Source organism: Pithys albifrons, chromosome 17 (genome assembly GCF_047495875.1).
Source record: "Pithys albifrons albifrons isolate INPA30051 chromosome 17, PitAlb_v1, whole genome shotgun sequence".
NCBI classification, from domain to species: domain Eukaryota; kingdom Metazoa; phylum Chordata; class Aves; order Passeriformes; family Thamnophilidae; genus Pithys; species Pithys albifrons.
This window is the reverse complement of record NC_092474.1, coordinates 15,151,981-15,165,540: the sequence shown is the minus strand read 5'-3', so window position 1 is coordinate 15,165,540 and position 13,560 is coordinate 15,151,981. Positions and strand designations below refer to the sequence as shown.

The window sequence follows — 13,560 nt, the reverse complement described above, 5'->3', positions numbered from 1 at the left end:
TGAGTTTTGTGTCTAATCCAAAACTGCAGTCGTTGTTTATTACGTTATGGAATTTGATTGAACATCGCCAGCACCCTTTCTGGTGTACTCACATCCGTAGTCACTCCAACGGAGAAGGTCTATTTGTTCAGGGTAATGCCTATATTGATCAGGCTGTGTCTAGTGCTGCAGTTACAGCACCAACTCCTTTTGAGCAAGCTACCCAGTCACATGCATTTTTTCACCAATCTGCAAAAGCTTTACAGAATCAGTTTTCCCTGTCGAGATCACAAGCTAGAGCCATTCTTGCTATTTGCCCTGACTGTGCAAAAATAGCACCAATTCAATCTGTGGGAGTTAACCCACGAGGGCTCGAAGCTCGGCAGATTTGGCAAACAGATGTCACTGAAATTGCATCTTTTGGACGCTTATGTTATGTCCATGTATCAGTTGACACTTGCTCTAAGGCCATGTGGGCCACAGCAGATGTTTCCACTGCTGCCAAAGCATGCATCAAACATTGGCTCAGTGCTTTTGCTGCGTTGGGTAAGCCTGACACTATCAAAACTGACAATGTTCCAGCATATAAGAGCAAAGTATGTTCCACCTTTTTTGAACAATGGCACATTAATCACGTTACTGGCATACCCCATAACTGGTGGACAAGCAATTATTGAATGGCATCACCAAAATTTAAAGCACATGGTATCTGCTTTGAAAACAGAGGGGGAGACAGGCATGTGTAGCCCACAGAATGTATCGATGAAAGCCTGTTATGTTTTAAATTGGCTAAACCCAAGGGAAACTAATGATCCTCCAATTTTTTCCCATTTTTCAGAAAATCTGCGCAATTTTTCAGCCTTTGATGTTCAAGTTGCAGTCTATCAACCCACCTTGAGCATATGGAAAGGTCCATTCCGGCTAATAACATGGGGCCGAGGGTATGCCTGTGTATCCACAGATAAAAGCAGTGAGTGGATACCAGCTAGATGGGTGCGACCCTGGATCCAAAAGGACCCAGCCAAGGCTGAGGTGGAAACACGCCTGTCAGCCATACAGATGGCACAGGACCCGCCAATGCTGATACATGAATCTGGGTAGTATCCTAACAGTAACAATTTCCCCATTGGATAAGTGGCTAAGGAGCTGAGACTTAGAATTACCATGTTATTATGTGCAGTATGTTATTCATATTCTTGTTTTGTTTTTTGAAACGAGAGGGGGAGATGTTGCCGCCCACTGACTCCGGTGGGTCCAGAAGAACCACGTGACACCGGACTCAGAGGTCAAACAACAACAAGCCCAGCATCTCACCCGGAAGGGGCTTTGGACTTTACCTTATAAGTACATGTTTCTAACCTTAGCCTGTGGAGTCAGATGTGTTGTGCCCGGGGCAGGGTTACCTAAGGTTATAAATGTTGTCTAATTTGAATAAAGTTGGGATTTGCCTGAACACCATATTGGTGTGTGCGGTCTCCTTTGGACCCGTCCGCAATACTGAGCCTTTTCTTTTTGTCTGAGTGTCAATCCCATATTCCTTACAAAAGTGCCAGGAAGCAGTTGGATGCCTTGTGAAGATGCTATAGCACACCAGCACTGCTGCCTCTTTCCAGGCTTTTCTCCCCATCAAAGTATGAAGGTTACACAAATCCATATTGATTGCCACTAATGGTATTTTTGTCTGAATTCTTGAGCAGCTCTCAATTTGCTCAAGCTGTCCTTGCCCCTCCATCACCGCAGAAGGATCTGCCAGCTTGTTTTGCTGCAGCACTCTGGGACTGCTCCAGCTGCCTGATTGTTTCTGGAAAGTGAGCATTACTACTCCAGGGAAGCTCACTGCCTGATTCCATGTGGAATTCCTCTGGTGTAAGTTACAGAGGTGATCACAAAATTTTAGCTGTAGCAGCTACTAACAAGTGTGATTTGGAGTCAGGGCTGGGCAGCGGAGCCTGCAGAGCGACTCCAGCTGCTCTCTCCACCCAGAAGAGATTTTTTTTGTTTTCCAAGCATTTTTCTTGAGGAATTTCATCTCCTTTAGGATATTGAGCATGCTGCCATGCCCAGAGGTGCCTTGGCTCTTGTCCCAGCAAGGATTGAAAGCCACAGTACTGCCCTAAAATGCTTTCACTGTAGCAAGAGAAGTGCAGGACCATGAGAAATCAGCCATCGCTGATCCAGAGGAGCGATTCGCTGCAGCCCTTTCCTGCCAGCACTCACTGACCACTGACATTTCATAACCTCAGGCCAAGATGTCATTGCCTCAAGTGTTTCTCTTGCCTAAATCTCCCTCATGACAGCTTCAGTCCATTGCTTCATGCCCTGTCTCCTGTGCACATCGGGAAGGTTTATTCTTTCATAGAATCTGTGAAGCTGGAAAAGACCTCCAAGGTCATCCAGGTCTGTGTCCACAGTTTTGTGTCTATGTGCTGTGTTACATTTGGGGAAATGGGCTTTTCCTTCTCTGCCCCAAGAGTGGATGCAGCAGATGCATCTGCTGTTGGAACAGAGCCTCTGCTTCTGGGACAGGCCTGCACAATTCCTGCTTATACAGCTCCTTAGGAAGTGTGGTGAGACAGGGAAGAGCCGTGGCCCCAGAGCAGCCTGGCTGCAGGGACTGCTGAAACACAGCACAAACACTCCTTAAATGATTTGTGGACCCGTGTGCTCAACCACCAGCATATCATGGAGGGATGAGGGGCGAACAAGACCATCTTGGTCATTGCCATCTTTTTATGCCCCGCCATTCTCTGCCAGGCAGGGGGATACACCGCTGCTGGAGTGTGATGCTTACCTCATCCTGAGGCTGTCTGCAGGAGGAGGAGGGGAGAATGGCAGGGATAATGAGAGGATTACTTACAGCCAGCCTTACTGAGCCTGCAGTGCTGCTTTCAGAGCCAGGGGGAGCGGGGAGGAGTAGTTTAGGAACATGAGGCTGGGAAGTGATTTAATTAGGACATGCTGCTTTCTCCCACCCCCTTCCAGTGCTCAGGACTCCTCTTTTCCTCCCTCCAGCATGGTCAGGGCTCAGCTATGTAAGTGCATCAGTGACTACTTATTCCAGTTATTGTCTCTGACAGTGTTGGGATGCACCTGAGACTCCTGCTCCCCTGCACGTCCCCATGCAAGAGCCCAGCAATCCCTGGAAGAGCTCCCACAGCCCACTGATCCCTGCAGCTTCCACAGCTCCCATCCCTGGACTGTGTGGGCAGCAGCAGTGATCCTGTGTCCTGAAGCCTCTGAAATCATCATGAGCTCAATCCTTGTGGCCATCCCTGGAGCATCCCTGAGCTGCACCCAGGACTGACACTGAGGGCTGCAGGCTCAGTCACTCACTGCCATTTAAAGGGAGAGTGTAGCAACCCCACCATCTCTCTAGAACAAAACCCATGTTATTCCCCTCTGTATATGCGTTTCTCCTTGACTGCTTGCACCTGCCTCATGGGAACTCCCCTTCCAGGGCAAAACAAACCAGCATTGCCCTGGTAGCTACTCTCCCAGTCCTCCCAGTCCAGCATTTTAAGTGGCAACTCCCACTCCGACGCTGTTTGTGGGGATTATCATCCAGGGCTCACATTAACCCTCTTAGCACAGGCTGGAACACGTGTGCCAGAGCTGCTTCTGCCCCACAGTCCTTAAAGCCCTTCCCAGTTCCCAGACCACTGGCCACTCCAGCACTGACCCATATACTTCCCTGCAGCTCTGGAATTAGACTGATTTCCTGCAACGTAATTACACCATTGCCCAGAAAATAGGACTTTATTTATATTTTTAAGCTAATCTGGAGAAAGATACTGCTCTGGAAAAAAGGTGTATGATCACCCACAGGGAAGCAGCAAGTGGCTGCTCCCAGAGCTCCATGAAACAGAGTTCTGGGAGCTGTACACAGGGATGGTTTGGTTTTAAATGTTTGGAATTGGGAGTACAGATTGGGGAGACAATATTTTCTCTCACAATTATAGGCTGCCATCTTAAAGCTCTGCTGGCGCTGTTCAGTTTGGATTTATATTTTTACCCTGCTGACAGAATTATCAGGAACAAATCCCTGTAGCAGAGCTGCTGGGATGCCAGTGGCTGCTGTCACCGCCCTTCTTTTCTGTGTGCAATAATGAGTAGTCAATTAAAAATCAATTAGTACACATTTTGTGCAGGGCACATTACTGCAGTAGGATGGTGTATGACACATGAACCAACCAATTCTGTAATCCTGTTTAAACCCCCACCACAAGTGTGCTCGAGAGGCCCCACAGGTCTACCAGGCACCCAGGAATTACACTTCAATCCTTTAATTCCCTGCCAGCCCCATCCCCACGCCGGCTTTGTGTTCTGTGGCCTAACAGTGATTTCTGTGCAGTTTTACAAATGAATGTTTTCAAATAGATTAAATATCGATGGCTATGAGGCTCATTCACCAAATCCTTGGTCTTTGCCAGCTTAAAAGGCTGAGACCCCCCGCTGGCAGAGCCCAGCCAGTGATGTGACTGCCATAGGCCTTCCTCCCCAGGGGAAGATTCAAGTGTTGCGACCCTCAGCCCATCCTGCTCTGTGAGAACATTCCAGACCCTCCCCAGCCCCATGCTGGGGTCCCTTCTCCTGCTGTATCCCTGTGGTTCTTTCTCCTCACCTTTATCCAGCTGACAATGGATTTATCACCAAGATTAAAACCCAAGTTGCTAAGGAGAGTTCAGCCTCTGCCTCCCCAGGTGACTGCTGAACACTTGCTTTTTTAATGAAGAAAGACTATGTTATCTCAGGAAGGAAACTTCCCTAGAGAACAGCAGTGGTAGGGATGGGGGTATCTGTGGGTTATCCTTTAATTCCTACTAATTGCACAAATTGTCCCATCCCTTCGGCTCATAACCCGGGGCGGTGCCCTGGTGCTGCTGAGTATGGTCCTTGCTGCTCACAGAGGGATCAGGCCCATCTGGGTATCAGTGTATTTGTGTACTGTAATGCTCAAGTCCCAGCCTGTCCCAGCCCCGCGGGGTCCCAGTTTCCATGGGTCTGGCTGGAACCTGTCCTTGTGACTGGAACTGCTGTGGCAGCAGGGACAACCCTTCATTTCCCCATGCTTTTTGGGGGCTTTCCTGTGCGTCACTGGCGAGCAGCTTCCCACCTGGAGTCTTGGCGATACACAGAGCACAACCAGCCAGAGCCATCGCAGAAACAGTGTTTATGAGGGTGCCAAGTCAGCCTGTTGCTCACAAGCCATGACACAGAGGGGCCAAGCAGGGCCACAGCACAGTGGGGCTGTGCTGCTCAATGGTGGCAGCGCGAGGGTGGGGTGGGACATGGAGCAGTGCCGGCAGACAGAGGGGTTCACCAGGAGCCAGCATATCCTACTGAGAATCCCCACAGCCCCTCTAGGACCCACCAGGGACTGGCCAGTGAGAAGCAATGAACCAGCTTGTCCATGGTCCCTGGCTCCTCAAAGGATGCAGAGGATGAAAATGGAGCAAAGCGTCCATGCCACAAAGCCTGGCAAGTCGGCAACCTCATTCTCCACTGGCTTCCAAAACGTGCTGAAACCCCCTTCCCTTATACTTTAGACTTTTCATGGGCAAACTAGCCAGGGGTGGCTGCAACAGTGCTGATGCACACCCCCCCCAACACCTTTGCAGCTGGGGTGACTCCAGAACACAGGGATGATCACTGGGGAGGGGGCAATACTGAAGAGCACCGGCTGAGCCCATCCCAAGCCCCAGAGAGTGTGGGAGGCATATCATGGAGGGCTGAGCCCCTCATGGTGGGGCAGGTGGTGCTGCTGGGGTGCAGGAGCAGTGGGGAACTGGCTCCAGGAAGATCAGGGATGCTGCTGAGGACCTCCAGGGACAAGGTAACACATCTGGGACCTGAGCACCCATGCGCCCCTCAGGGCTTAGGCAGGAGCCTGGCTTTGGCATTACCTTACAGCAGGCATGGCCCCCAGCCCACTCCCAAACAGACAATTGCAGCAGCTGGGAAGATGCAGTTAAGCTGCTGCCATGTCAGCCTCCACTGGCCTTCCTGGGCCACCTACTCTGGCCATGTCCCTTTTCCACCTCATCCACCCTCGGGCCACTCAGTCCCAACCTTTGAAGAAAGCAGCCCTGGGGATGGGGATGGGAGGGATGGGCCTGTGGGGAGGAATGATTGGCTCCTGCCTCCTTCCAAAGGGACTCTGAAGGAGGCAGGGGGAGTCTGCAGGTGGAAGCGGGGCTGCGGTCAGAGCTGCTGACAGGCTGAGAGCCAGGATGGGCAGTGCTGGGCTGCCTGTCCCCGTTCCCAGGTAACCTCTGCATCCCTGGATGCATGGATGTGCCAGTGGACAGGAAATATGCTGCACAGTGCCAGGGTCTGCTCAGGGAGAGGTGACAAGGACATGGCTCCTCATGAGCAGGGCAGGCACTGGGCTGAGACCCAGTTCCTGAGTGCAGGGGATGGGAAGGGACAGAACTGTCCCCTCCATGCTCTGTGGGGAGCGTGTGGTGAAGGCTGCCCCACGCCCAGGGCAGCCCCAGTGGCTCCGCTGTCAGAGGGACCAGGAGGAGGGGGATGGGTTTCTGGCCTCACTGTGGGAGGGGATTCCGATGCTCCCATCACCAGGTGCCCCCATCCCCAGGGGCGTCATCTCTTGCAGTCATCGGTGTCGGTGTCCGGCAGCCCAGCGGTGGACTGGGAGCTGGGCTGCACTGGCTGCACCCTCTCCTCCAGGCTGCCAGTGGGGAACACCACGTAGCGGGCACTGACTCGCTGGGGCTGCAGCTCCCGCAGGTTCTCCTTGCTGTGCCAGATGCCGTAGCCAAAATAGACGAGCAGGCCTGCAGTGGGGACAGGGACAGTAGCAGCTTCACCACAGCCTGGCCACTGGGACAGACATTGCTGGCATCCCAGCAGCTGGCATGGATGTGGCTGGCATTCTGGTGCAGAAGCACAAGCTAAAACACCACAGAGGCTTAAGTGAGCTGCTTGCAGGAGGAAAAGGAACCTGCAGTGTGTTAAGAACAAGGGGAGCACCCTCAGTCCCCAGGAAAGGGAAGCCCCTTGCTGGGAAGGACTTCCTGAGCCTTGGGGAGCTGCCTCAGGAGCAGGGAGTGGTTCTGGACCAGGACTTGAAGGAGGATCCAAACATTAAGAGAACAAGGTGTAACACGGCTGGAACCAGAGAGGCGCAGGGAGATGCTGGGAGACCTCAGCTTGCACCTCTGAAGGGGAACCAGAGGCAGAAAGGGACAGGATATGCTTTATAGACCTGTTACCAGGGAAGAGCAGCTGTCGAAGCAGCTGGCAGGTGCCAGGGCAAGCCTGGTTTCCTCTCCCCTGAACAGCCACTGCCCTCCTGGCGGCTCATGTGCCACAGCAGCACTCACCTAAGAGCAGCCAGACTGCAAAGCGGAGCCATGTCATGTAGCTGAGCTTCAGCATCAGGTAGATGTTGAGGACGATGCTCAGTGCTGGGGAGAGAGGTACCAGTGGGATCTGTGGGAGAAAAGAAGACAGATAAGGTGAGACCTGCAGGACCACATTTCCCATCTTTAAAATCATAGAGACAAAAGGCAGCACTGGTAAATGTGGGAGACAAATGGACTGTCACCCTAGAATTTCTATGTGGCAGCTTTTTTTAAGGAAAAAGGCAGGCAAAAGGAACAAGGGAGCCAGGAGCTGGGAGCCAGGCTGGGCACAGGCATCATCACAAGGACCAAACAAACTCTGGCGCGGTCCAGAGCCAGCGTGGTCCTTGCTGGAGGAGCCAGGGCAGGGGCATGGTAGGGAGGTGGTGTCACTGCTGGTGTTACCATCATGTGGCTGCATGGACCACATCAGGGCTCAGATGAGCTGAAAACAGGAGACAGGGAGCACTGGAGGCACAGAAGAGGTTACATGGCTGAAGATGAGCAACATCACATAGCTGAAGGGAAGCCAATGTAAGCAGTTGGGACATGCAGGAGGGGAGTGGAGGGGTTGTGGGGATGCAGAGGAGGGAGCCCGGGTGGGCAGGAGCGATCCCATGGGATGGACACAGAGCTGCTGAGGATGTCCCCTCCTGGGGAACAGTGAGCACACTGAGTAACAGAGCAGGCTGTGCCTGGGCTCCCTGTGGGTCCAACCACCCCCCAACCCCTGCAGAGGGATTGTCCCTGCCTGGGCCCCAGGCATACCTGGAAGGTCTGGGTGCTGCGCTGCTGCTCATGTGCCCAGATGAGGAGAAGGCTGAGCAGGAAGCCCAGGCTGAAGAGGATCAGCAGCAGGGAGTAGCTCCAGGTGGGCAGGTGGAGGTGGGTGTTGCCAAATACCAAGATGGAGCAAAGGCAGATAGCAGATACCATCAGGGTCACCACAGCCACTGTGACCACCTCACCCGGGTAGAAGTCGCTGAGGAACTCCAGGTAGGGCTCAAACATGGCCTTCAGTTGTCCTGGCTCCCGCTGCTCTTTGCTCTTGTCCCTGTCCACCAGCTGCAGCTTGTCAGAGAAGGACTCATACTCCTTCAGCTCACCACTGGATGGACCTTCGTGGGGCTCGGGGTTGGGCCGGCCACCAGCCGCCAGCGTGGGCACATCTGCCTTCTGCTGCTGGAAGCGCAGGACGATGATGCTCGCAGCCACAAAGGTGTAGGCCAGCAGTGTGCCAATGGACAGGAACTGCACCAGGGCCTCCAGGTCGAAGATGAGGGCGAGGAGGGCCATGAGTAGCCCAAAGACCACAATGCCGACAACAGGCACTTGTGTGCGGGGGTGCACTCGGGAGAAAATCTGAAAGAAGAGCCCATCCTCAGCCATGGCGTAGACGATGCGTGGCAGGGAGAAGAGGTTGCTCAACAGAACTGTGTTCATTGCTGAGGGACAGTCAGAAGAAAGAAGACCCCATCAGACCCAAACCCAAACTGAGGGGTGTTCCCAGCCCCCATGGTGAGTGGGGCAGGCAGCTCCCACTGCCACGGCCTGTACTCACCGCAGATGGAGCCAGCGGCCACCAGAAAGCCTGCCCAGGCATAGCCCCTTCTGTAGAATGCATCAGCCAGTGCAGAGTCAGGATCCAGTGAGTGCCAGGGCACCATCAGTGTCAGCACAACTGATACCAGAATGTAGGCACCAGTAGCCAGTCCCAAGGAGAAAGCAATGGCCCTGGGGACAGCCCTCTGCGGGTTCCTGGCCTCTTCACTGGAGGCTGCGATGACGTCAAAGCCCACAAAGGCATAGAAGCAGGTGGCTGTGCCAGCCATGATACCTGACAGCCCATACGGGGCGAAGCCGCCCTCCTGGGTGCTCCAGTTCTTGGGCTCTGCAAGGACAAAGCCCATGATGAGGATGAAGAGAATGACGCCCATGCTGACAGCTGAGAAGACATGGTTGAGCCAGGAGGACACTTTGGCCCCAAAGGAGATGAAGGCAGTGGCTACCAGCAGGATGGCAGCTGCCAGAAAGTCTGGGTAATGGGCCAGAAATGGCACCTGCCAGGCACCCACATGGGTCTCAGTGAAGTTCTTGATCTTGTGGTTGAAGATGGAGTCCAGATAGCCGCTCCATGCCCGGGCCACTGCGGCTCCCCCAATCATGTACTCCAGCAGCACGTTCCAGCCAATGAGGAAGGCCCAGATCTCACCCACGGACACGTAGGTGAACATGTAGGCAGAACCTGTCTTGGGCACACGGGCTCCAAATTCGGCATAGCAGAGAGCAGCCAGGAGTGAGGCAAAGCCAGCAATGATGAAGGAGACAATGACGGCGGGACCAGCGATTTCCTTGGCCACAGTACCTGTGAGGACATACAGCCCAGAGCCCACCATCCCCCCAATGCCCAGCAGCGTCAAGTCAATGGTGGAAAGGCATCTGTTGAAGGATGTCTCCATCATGTCATCCTCCAAGGTCTTCACCCGGCTGAGCTTCTGGCAGAAGCGGGTCAGGTCAGTGGAGCGGGGCAGCCATCTCGCCATCCTGGAGGCAGTGGGCCCTGCCCTCAGCAGTGAGGGGTCCTCAGTAGTGAGACCCTGCCTAGAGACCTGACAGGGGGGCAGGAAGAGGTGAGCATCCCCTTGTCACAGTATCAGGTTCTGGGTACAGGGTAGAACGGCCACCAGGCACATTCCAAGTGTTCCTTGCTCCTCAGCCAGTGTGGGCCTCAGCAAGGAGCACATCCTCCTGCAGGGTGGTGGCACAGGACCTGTGCCTGGGTGGCAGGTGGGAGGGAAACCACAGCACTCCCAGGGCAGCATCTCCCAGTTAAAGCCCAAACCAATCTGCTCTGGCCCTGATGAAGGTTTCCCTCCTGCTTCCCCTCCACCTTATCCAACATCTACCTGATCTTCTCCCTAGTGTGCTGGGAGCCCACCAAGGGGGCACGCAACATCTCCCTCCTCCCAGCATCTTGCTGATTCCCCAGGGAAAGCCCAGACATGCTGCAGGGGCTGCAGAAGGAAGTCCAGAGCAGCTCCAGTGAGTAGAGGGAGTCTCCTGCCAGGACAGGAAACAGCCAGCACCAGGGACCAGTGTGGCAGCTTGCCACCATGACATTCGGAGGACACAACTCTGGAGGCCTTCAGGTGCCACCTCCAGCTGCTCCACAGGGCAGCTGGTGACTCTGGGGACTCTCCCCTCCCTGCTGCCCTCTCTTGCAAAGCCAGGAGTGTGTCCCCCTGCATTCCCAAACCACAGGTCCTGCTTGGAGGGCTGCTGCAGCTCCACTTCATAGGTCTACCTGTCCTGGAGGCCAAAAGGTCGTGGAAAGGCCACGGGGAGATGCTGGAATGACACTGGCCCATGAGGACAACGGGCACAATCCGTGCTGGCTGGGACCTCTCGGTCCCGCTGAGCCTCCCCATCCCTGCACTCCTGGGAACCTGCGACTGGAAGGGTTGGCACTATTTGGGTTCGCAATCCCAACACACGCAACAGGTGCAGCGGGGCAGGATGTGGAGCTCGATGTCCACCGGGCAACGGAGCATCCCCGGGGTTTGGGGGGGGTGGCCACGGGTGAGGACCCCCGGACCGGGAAGGAGGGTGTATGTGCGGGTCCGGATTCATCCCGGGTAGGGAGAGCCCATAGTCCCGACCGCGGCTCAGCCCCGCCGCGATGCCGGTCCCGGGTGGCGCCGAGCCCCGATCCCGCTCCCGGCCGCGCTCCCACAGGACACTCCGCACGGTCCCGGTCCCAGCGGTCCCCCCTCACCTGCGGGTCCGGCCCGAGGTCCCGCACGGCCCCGCACGGCCTCGGTCTCACCTGCTCCGCAGCCGCCGGCGCCGCCCGGCTCCGCCTCCCCGGGCCGGCGGAAGGGCGGGGTCGGGGCGGGGGCTGAGAGCGCTCCAGGGGCGCGGCCCTATCCCCGGCCCGGCCGTGTGTCCCCCGAAGGGAGGGCGTGGGTTGGGCATCATGGCTGTACCGGCAGGCCCAGGGAGGGCTGACACGTAGGGGGCTCCCCGGCCCCAGGGTGGGCATTCCACGGGGGGGGGGGGGGGGGGGGTGTGGGCAGGGCCGAAGCAACGCGGAGACCAGGCACAGGGTGGTCATGGAGATGCTCCAGGACTGGAGTCCCTCTGTACTGGAGCCAGGCTGGGAGAGCTGGGGGGACTCACCTGGAGAAGAGAAGGCTCCAGAGAGACCTGAGAGCCCCTGCCAGGGCCTGAAGGAGCTCCAGGACAGCTGGAGAGGGACTTGGGACAAGGGATGGAGGGACAGGACAAGGGGGAATGGCTTCAAATAGAGGGCAGGGTTAGATTTCATATTAGGGAATTCTTGGCTGTGAGGGTGGGGAGGCCCTGGCACAGGTTGGGCAGAGAAGCTGTGACTGCCCCATCCCTGGAAGTGTTCAAGGTCAGACTGGATGGAGATTGCAGTAACCCAGACTAGTGGAAGGCTCCAATGAAATGAGTTTGAGGTCCCTTCCAACCCAAACCATTCCAGAATTCTATGATAGAGCAGTTATCCTAAATCTCCTCCACTGGATACAATCCTGGATAGAGCAAAGAGTTGAGACACTGCTCCTCTGCCTCTGCTCGGTCTGCTCCAGAGCTGCTGCCCCGAGGATGAGCAACTCCTCCATGCTCAGGTGTTTGTCACAGAGAAGCAGAGGTGTGGGAAAGTTGCTGGAGGGGCTGGCAGCGGAAGGGGAGCTCCTGAACAGACTTGTCCAGCTCACAGTCCTGCTGCCCAGCCAGTGCCTGGGCAAGAGCACAAAACCAGAGAAAAAGCCTGTGTGCTCCCACCTGGCTCTGCAGGGCCATAAAGGGGAATCACCTCTCTCTGTCTCCAAATCAAAAGGTGTTTCTTTTCCAGAAGTGCTTCAACTCCACTTGAACCAACACAAACATTTTGCCTTGCCAGCACCCCAGGGCAAGAGTTTCCCAAGCAGCCACCTGTCCCACGCAACCCTGCCTGTTACAGCTGTCCTGCAATGCTCCCACCCCTGTATTTACAGAGAGTGAAGTCCCTCTCCACGTGTGACATGTAGTTTTATCTCTACCCTGTCCACTCTTGGGTACTTTGTCAAGGATAAAAAAGTCCAGCTCAACCAGGAGTTCCAGACCCCTGGTGCACCCAGGGCCTTTGCAGAGCCTGTTCTGACCCTACCATGCTCTTGTTGGGGTAAATGGATCTGCATTTGGGCACTTCACAGCAGCAAAATGTTTTTCCTTTTCTTCTCTGATCCCTTTCTCATGTCTCATCTGATTTTTTGGTGGCACCTGACCACTAAAGCTGACTTTTCCATGGATGCACCAGTCAACACCCCAAGTGTCACCATGGACAACTTAGAGCCTGCTCTGCAACACTGAGGGCTCCCAGCTGAATACATTCACCCTTATCCATGCTGAATTGACCCCCTTACATGGAGGGGACCTTGCACTCCTTCTCATCAGCCCAAAGTATAGGAAAAGGAAGCAGAAAACAGGACTAGTCCCTTCCTGCTACACCTTACTGACCTTCCTCCAGCTCCTGGGTGAACACAGGGCTGGCATGGAGCTGTACCTTTCCAGTCAGTCACCTTGCACCTGAATGGGGAACTCAGATCTCTGGTGCATCCCCTTGCCACATCACTTCTGGCACACACAGAGCCCAGGGCAGGAACTGCAGGTCCAGCTGATGCCACCAAAGGGGCTCCCAACCACATGTTCCTGGGGCGCTGGCCAACAGCCTGGGGGCTGCACAGGTCAGTGAACCAAGGAGCTGAGACAGCCAAAGCCCAGTAATCCTTGGCAGCACTTCCAGCCCCTTGGGTCTCCCTCACCAAGTTTAACCCCACTGTCGCCAGCAGTGCCACAGCTGCAGCTGCTGGGGTACAGCAGTGCTGTGGGACAGTGTCACCCACTGGTGACACAACAGCACTTGCTTGGAAAAATACCTGTATTCTCTGCATCATACTACCCAGCCTTGGGGCGCTGAGAAAGTCTTCATCTGCTGAAATCCTGCTGACCTGATCATGAGCCATACCAGGTGCTTTACTCTCTTAGGATATTGCCAGCAGTTACCCACGTCTGATCCCGCTGCAGCTCTCTACATCCACAGAAAGCCTTTCTGAAACCCAACCTGACCACAGGCATGGAAAATTTCAGCTTGGATCCAACCAGCTGCCTGGCAGAGCCATCCACAGCCCATTGGTAGAAGCAGGAAGCC

The 13,560-nt window shown here is 55.1% G+C and overlaps 1 protein-coding gene across 2 annotated transcripts; it reads right to left on the bottom strand.

Moving 5' to 3' along the window:
- Positions 1 to 3,763: 3,763 nt before the first annotated feature.
- SLC7A4 (solute carrier family 7 member 4) lies at positions 3,764 to 11,229 on the bottom strand. 2 transcript variants are annotated; one of them, XM_071572214.1, is made up of 5 exons: positions 11,122 to 11,229; positions 8,908 to 9,955; positions 8,115 to 8,791; positions 7,326 to 7,434; positions 3,764 to 6,776 (listed from the first exon to the last, which is right to left on the bottom strand). In XM_071572214.1, exons 2-5 carry the CDS (start codon positions 9,887 to 9,889, stop codon positions 6,583 to 6,585), a joined length of 1,962 nt encoding a protein of 653 aa, XP_071428315.1. In that variant the 5' UTR covers positions 9,890 to 9,955; positions 11,122 to 11,229; the 3' UTR covers positions 3,764 to 6,582. The 2 variants fall into 2 exon arrangements, with proteins under 2 accessions (XP_071428315.1, XP_071428316.1); XM_071572215.1 differs by having other exon boundaries at positions 11,173 to 11,194.
- Between the last annotated feature and the right edge of the window lie 2,331 nt (positions 11,230 to 13,560).